At 35.8% G+C, this 6,590-nt stretch overlaps 1 protein-coding gene across 1 annotated transcript; it reads left to right on the top strand.

The window, feature by feature from the left end:
• The first annotated feature begins 4,828 nt into the window (after window positions 1-4,828).
• On the top strand, window positions 4,829-6,481 carry LOC138124690 (transmembrane protein 192). The gene is made up of 4 exons (XM_069039833.1): window positions 4,829-5,079; window positions 5,171-5,416; window positions 5,468-5,747; window positions 5,801-6,481. Exons 1-4 carry the CDS (start codon window positions 5,014-5,016, stop codon window positions 6,028-6,030), a joined length of 822 nt encoding a protein of 273 aa, XP_068895934.1. The 5' UTR covers window positions 4,829-5,013; the 3' UTR covers window positions 6,031-6,481.
• The last annotated feature ends 109 nt before the right edge of the window (window positions 6,482-6,590 follow it).

Raw genomic sequence — 6,590 nt, 5'->3', positions numbered from 1 at the left:
GCAATTTTTCTAAAGTATTTGAATTCATAATATCAGATACCTTGTCTTTTCATTTTAAAAGTTATATCTCAGAGTCACAACATGGCTTTGTGAGAGGTAGGTCAACGATATCCAATTTATGTACTTTCACACAGTATGTAGCTAATTCAATGGATCTGGGCCTCCAAACTGATGTGATATATACTGATTTTTCAAAAGCTTTTGATAGGCTGGACCATGAAATCCTTGTCAGAAAGCTGGAGACATTGGGTTGCTCTTCTAACTTTGTAAATTTTTTGTATTCTTACCTGAGTGGTCGTAAACAGTTTGTTAGTGTTCATGGACACCACTCTAATGTTTTTGATTGCTCCTCTGGTGTGCCTCAAGGATCTGTGTTGGGACCGCTACTCTTCAATATTTTTATTAATGACATAATTGAGGATCTTTCAGTATCCTGTTTGCTGTACGCAGATGACATGAAGATTTTTACGTCTATTAAAGAATTTGGTGATTGTGTCAGGTTGCAGGATAATATTGATTTAATCTCCACTTGGTGCATACGAAATAGCCTTCAGTTAAATATAACCAAATGTATTGTAATGACTCTTAGTAATAAAAAACAAAAGATTGAATTTGATTATAATATTGATGGTGCTGTTTTGGAGAGACCTGAATTGGTTTCTGACTTGGGAGTGCTGTTTGATAATAAGCTGTCTTTTACAGGCCACATCAACTCTGTTATAAAAAAATCCTGGAAGACCTATGGCTATATTATTAGGAATACCAGAGATTTCTCTAATATCTCCACATTAATATACTTATTTCAATCATTTGTCAGAAGTAAACTTGAATATGCGTCGATTGTTTGGTTTCCTCATCATGCTGTTCACATTGCTAGTATTGAACATTTGCAGCGTAGATTCTTAAAATACTTGTGTTTCAGAGAGGATGGACGCTATCCTCCTATTGGATATTCACAGACCATTTTATTAGAACGTTTCTCGTTTAAAACCTTATCTGAACGCAATAAATTAATGAATTTATTGTTCTTGTACAAAATCGTTCATAACTTGATTGACTGCTGTTCTCTGCTCAGTCAGATTAATTTTTGTGTTGGTAAGCATTCTATTACTACTCGTAGTAAAAACTTATTCTATTTATCAACTCCGAGAACGGATTTTCTTAAATTTTCTCCTTTGAACAACATGCTCAATATTTCCAACTCTGTCGGTGATCTTGTTGATCTGTTCTCCTGTAGCATTGAAGTGTTAAAATCGTTGGATTTGTCGGATATTTAATTTGTATAGGTCGAATTATACGTGCTCTTTAATTGGGATTTTCCTGTTGAGCATGAAATTAATAATAATAATAATAATAATAATAATAATAACAAACTCGTTAAATAAACTACTATTATTGATTTTATTGCTTTAAGAGTGTGGAAAAAGAGTAGCTTCTACAGTACACTTATTTGCAAATACATACATTTAAAAGATTACTTTGTTAACTCAAATGTTAGAATGCTGGAGAGAAAAAAAGAAGGAAAGAGAGAAATACTACCAGAGAAACGGGTATGCTAGTGAAGAATTGGAAAGACTAAGAGCAAAAGTAAGATGGATGAATGTAGAGCTGAGTGATTGTATTTTGGACGGAAGGAGAGGAAAGACGGTGCAGAATGTGCTATGAGGACAGGGAGAGAGAGAGAGAGAGAGAGAGAGAATTAAGCACACGTGGAATGGATGTAGCAATAGAAAGTGAGCGTCATAATGTAAATGTTTTCTTTCTTGTTTAGATTTTCGAAGCGAAATTGAACTGATCAACACTATTTTTTTTAAGAGAAACATTTTCCGAGAATTTTAATTCTTTCACCACTTTCCGTTACTGAGCAATGATGTCGTTATCGTTTTTTTTTTTTAACTGATACTCCCATTTTTTGCAAATTCAGGTAGATTATCAAATTTTATTGTATAAGTATGTAATGTACCAAATGTAAATTTTTAGAATCGTGAGATATCGATTAAAATTTCAATTTTACACCCAAATTTCACGGCCATTGTCAATAGGGTTATTGTTTTCCGGGTTGTGCCGCGGTCGTCTGGCACTTCAGAATTCAATTAACATTATAAACTGCGGATTTTCACAAAGTTTGGGGTGTTACAGGGAAGCATCGCGTCCCAGAACCAAAAGCCGGAAGAGCTTTACTCCCACTAGACAGTTTAACGATTGTCTAAAGACATCAACAAGAGCAGAACCGACGTGAAAGAGGTGCATGGTCGGATTTACGCTGAAGACGAGCAATAAGTGGTCGCATTCCGGGTAGCGCTACAATATTCCTAACCTCAAGCCTTTCCTTTACGTCATTATAAAAGAAGTATTTCAACCCAACAAAGTTGAGACCCGAAAACTAGAAAGATTAACGAAGTCGACATAGGTATTGTACCTTAGTTTACTCCGTTGTCAGTGTTGTCACTGATATCAGAACTTGCTGGAACGGACTTTGGACATTAGTGAGAGTTGGATAGTCTTTCTAGACGGACGTAATGAGACAATAGGCGTTTCTTCCACCTTGGTCCTGCCCTCGTTTATGTCGAGTAGGTCCTTTCGGTCAGCGTTCTCTCAAGGTCCTGTTGTTTCCCAGTAGGACTACAGACTTTATGAATATGTTGTTCATAATCGTTAACTGAATTTTTAAGTATCAGTGGAGTGGAGTCTATTTATCTGTACGCTAGATATAATTGAAAATTTAATGAAATTAGTAGGTACTGTTACGTTATAAATTACGCTGCCGAAACTGGGCAACCCTGTTACCGGTTACAAATCCGGAATGTTCAGGGGTATAACGAACAAGTCGTGGCTTCGACTCGGTTTACAATGCGAACCACGAGAAACGCCGACTGAAGCTGAAAAATTGGTGAGAACAGCCCGGAGTACGGGAAATGATACACAATCTTCCAACTAATCGTTAATTCAGATGTCAACAATGAAAATAATGATATAAATGAAAAAGAAAACAACGAAGCCTGACTAGCCTGATGGCGTGTACAATTTTAAATAACCCTAACTCCTCGGAGGGTCCTTCGGGTCCCAGACGTTCAACAAACGAGTACTGGCGAAACAATAAAAAAAATTCCTTTCTTTAGCGAAGGAGGAAGGCCGACTGATCCTACGTAACGTCGCTATTCGGCTACGCCGCCCGCATAAGCGGAGAGGTCCTCCAAGTCTTTCTTCGCTCCAAAAAAAAATTGAAGTTAAATTTTTTTCTTCTGTAGGGACCGGTGAAGAACCACGCGCAAAAAAATGATCGGTGAGCGCGATACACAATTCCTGGCGAGGTCGCTCACGGATTGATAATAATCGTTCGTGACTATAAAAACCCGACGGACTTGATAAGGAGATTTTTTCTTAAGTTAGTAAAATTATTGAAATCACGCGCCTTATGACCAAAACTGCAACTTTAACAGTCGAACAAAATATGAATCCTAAACGCGATAAACAAATTAAATGAATTTGATAGAAACTATTCACCCGTCGAAATAATGAGTCGTGACAATGGAAATTTGACAATAGTTAAATACAAACGTCGAACAATTAGTTCGACGGAGTGACAAATTATACAACCGAAACTTTGGTAAGCCACGGTCTGTGGAAAATGGGGTGTCACCACTGCTCCTGACTTGCTGGTGGGTAGATCCGGCACCTTCCGGTGAGTTCGGGGACGATCTGGACTGAGAGGACCCGACGAGATCCTGATCCGCAAAAGCGTTCGGTCTGGAACCTTCCGTAGTGAAGTCCGTGATCCGCTTGGCGATGTGGGCGGTGGTACTTAGACGAATCGTCTCCAACGGCCCTCGTGAACTCCACTACGTCGTCTCGTCGGCCCTGCAAATTCACTCGATCACTGTCCCCTTGACTCTCCCCACCGGCAAAAGGTCGTGAAAAATCTTTCTTTCCGTCTCTGGTTCCCCCGATTTATAGCTTCCACCCCCTCGATGCGCAGATTTTTCGGCGGAAGTCCGAGTACGTTTCCGTCGCGATGGATTCTAGAACATTCTAGACAATCGCGAAGATTTACAATCGCGCGGCGATTTAAATCGTAACAGTACCTACCTGGAACGAATTGACCGACGACCGAGTGATGTAGCCCTAGTTCAAAGGGCAGACTTTCAGTTGGTGATTGGCTTATACATTTTTCAAATTCCCAAATCTTATTTATAAAATGTGAAAAAAAAGAAAAAAATACCTAATTACCCCAAAAAAATTATTAATAGCCCTTTGCACCGTCGTAATTTAAAATTAAGAAGAGCTTAAAACCTTAGTTACAATTATTGAAATCGTAGCAACAATTGTTTTTAAGCTTGGTTTAAAAATAAAAAACCTCGGTGCAAACGGCCATAAGTAAACTGAAATCCTTTTTTTAAATGTTGGGTTATTCAGTGTCTGTACCTACTAGTCTGTACTTCATTTAAATGTTTCAGTTTCTTCGACTATTGACGAATGAATGAGGATGACTATGAAATTCGGTGGATCTTAGTTTTGGAAGTACCAAGAAATAAAATCTTAGTCGTTAGGTTCAAGTTACTTTAAGTTGTTATAATTTAGTTATGAGTACATATTTTAAAATAAAAATTACCTGGAGTTACAGATTTGGTTCTGTGCATTCGAAATCATATTTGTGGGTAATTTTTCATAATGCAATAATTTGGTTATTAAGTCTAACCTTTACACTTTTTATGTTGTTTACAATGATGCCGATAAGCACTCATTAATTATTTCAAGCAAGTACATTCAAAGCTGGAATCCTAGATAAAGAACGCTGGAATATCTTAACCAGTTGACTAATACGATGTCGTAAGATCATACTTTAAAATAAATATTCTTAAAAACGTGAATGCAGTCTAGCTTGCGTGGGAACAGGATCGTTTAGTGTCAAATACATAAATTTAATAACAATAATAAAACGCAGAAAGTACCTATTTGTTGTGAAAAGTGTTGTAACACATTTGTGTAAAATTTGTACCTTGAATATGTTTGTGTATGATCGACGAAAGTAAATTAAAAACAATGGTTAGTTTGTCTCGAAGTTTTAATACAAACTCTGGGGTAAGGTGAATTTTTTATCAGTATTCACGAACATAACCTCATTTTGTTTTGACAAATGTGACTCATATCTACAAATAATCAATGCTCGCAGGGAGCAACATTTTTCAGTGAATCAGGAAATATGGCAGATGCGGAATATTTACAACCGATTTTAGAATCGTATGGAACCTTTCGGCCTTTAAATACAGTGCCCGCTTTCAGCGTTCACCTTCTGGCAGCCCTTGCATTAGAAATAGTCGCCATAGTGTTTGCTGTTCAACATCCAGACGAAAGCAGTAAATGTCGTGAATATTTTATAATTATATATATTCATGTGGGGTTGTGGTTTGTAACATTGGTAATGCAGCAATACATTTTTTTAGTGTAGATAATAACAAACTTGCTCTAGATTATCGATCAAATAGTGCGAAGGAAACACTACAACCTGAGGATAGTAGGCTACTTGGAATTTTACAATGATACAAAAATTCATCATCAGCTTCCTTTGTATGTTGTGAGCCTATGGAATACGATCATAATGTGTGTGCAAGCAATAGCTCAGCAGTTCTATCCTGACAATTTTGCAGAAAAATGTATCAAAAGTGGCACAATGTCCCCCATAACCTATCTTTGTGCCTTCATAACTTTTGAGTTTTGTGTGATTGCTGGAATAAATATTAATTATATAAGTAGGTTGTGGGATGAGAGTTTGTAAAATTTGTTACATTGTTTTTGATTTTAGTAAGGGTACAAAGGTTTAACAAACAAAAAGCACCACCTGATGTTCAAAAGGAAGAATGGAATGCTTGCATGAGTCCGGAACCTACAGAAATAGGATCTCCTATGAGAGGAGAAAAATTATATGACTTTTTACAAAAGCAAGCTGATTTGATTAGGTTTTTAAAGGAACATAATGCAAAATTGGGTGAAAAGTTGATGGTGCTCAGTGCCCAAATGCAAGCAAGAGGATGATGTGTAAAGGAAGAATACATATTTTTGTGATACAATTTGTTAGTCCTTTTGACGTGATTTTAATATAGGTATATTTTTATATAATTTAGTTGTGTTCCTGGTCAAGTTAAATTTCAAGTCATAGAGGATATAACTAATTTATATATGTATCATTTATATATATGTATATATTTTTTAACCATGTAAAATAAAGTTTACTTATAGTAAAGTGCATTTGTTAAAAATTGGTAAATAAGTTTTATTGTGTGCTAGTGTTCAAGAATGCAGAATGAAATGTAACAATTTAGTAATGTTTTTTAATTTTATTCATAATTAATCTATGAATGTTACAAATATTGGAGTAAATTATGTTTGTTTGAGAATTGTTTTTTTGTAGATATGTATAACGATTAAATATATATATGTATTTATATTTTTCTAGAAATTATAATAAAAATGTAATTTTGTTAAACGTGTATTTTCAATTTTCACTTAATAACAATGTTCAAGTTGGAACAATTTATGAAGAAAATTACTGCTTTTGTGTTGTTTTCATAGGCAACCAAACATACTTTTTGAAG

The sequence above is a fragment of the Tenebrio molitor genome, chromosome 2, assembly GCF_963966145.1.
Source record: "Tenebrio molitor chromosome 2, icTenMoli1.1, whole genome shotgun sequence".
NCBI lineage: Eukaryota > Metazoa > Arthropoda > Insecta > Coleoptera > Tenebrionidae > Tenebrio > Tenebrio molitor.
The sequence above is the reverse complement of the archived record's forward strand: the minus strand, read 5'-3'. Positions and strand labels throughout refer to the sequence as shown.

Bases quoted from the DNA above. Each gene is read 5' to 3' on its own strand.
- LOC138124690 (XM_069039833.1), top strand. From the start codon at position 5,014: ATGATCGACGAAAGTAAATTAAAAACAATGGTTAGTTTGTCTCGAAGT. The intron at 5,080-5,170 runs GTAAGGTGAATT...CAATGCTCGCAG, and splicing joins GTTTTAATACAAACTCTGGG to GGAGCAACATTTTTCAGTGA. The intron at 5,417-5,467 runs GTAATGCAGCAA...AACTTGCTCTAG, and splicing joins GGTTGTGGTTTGTAACATTG to ATTATCGATCAAATAGTGCG.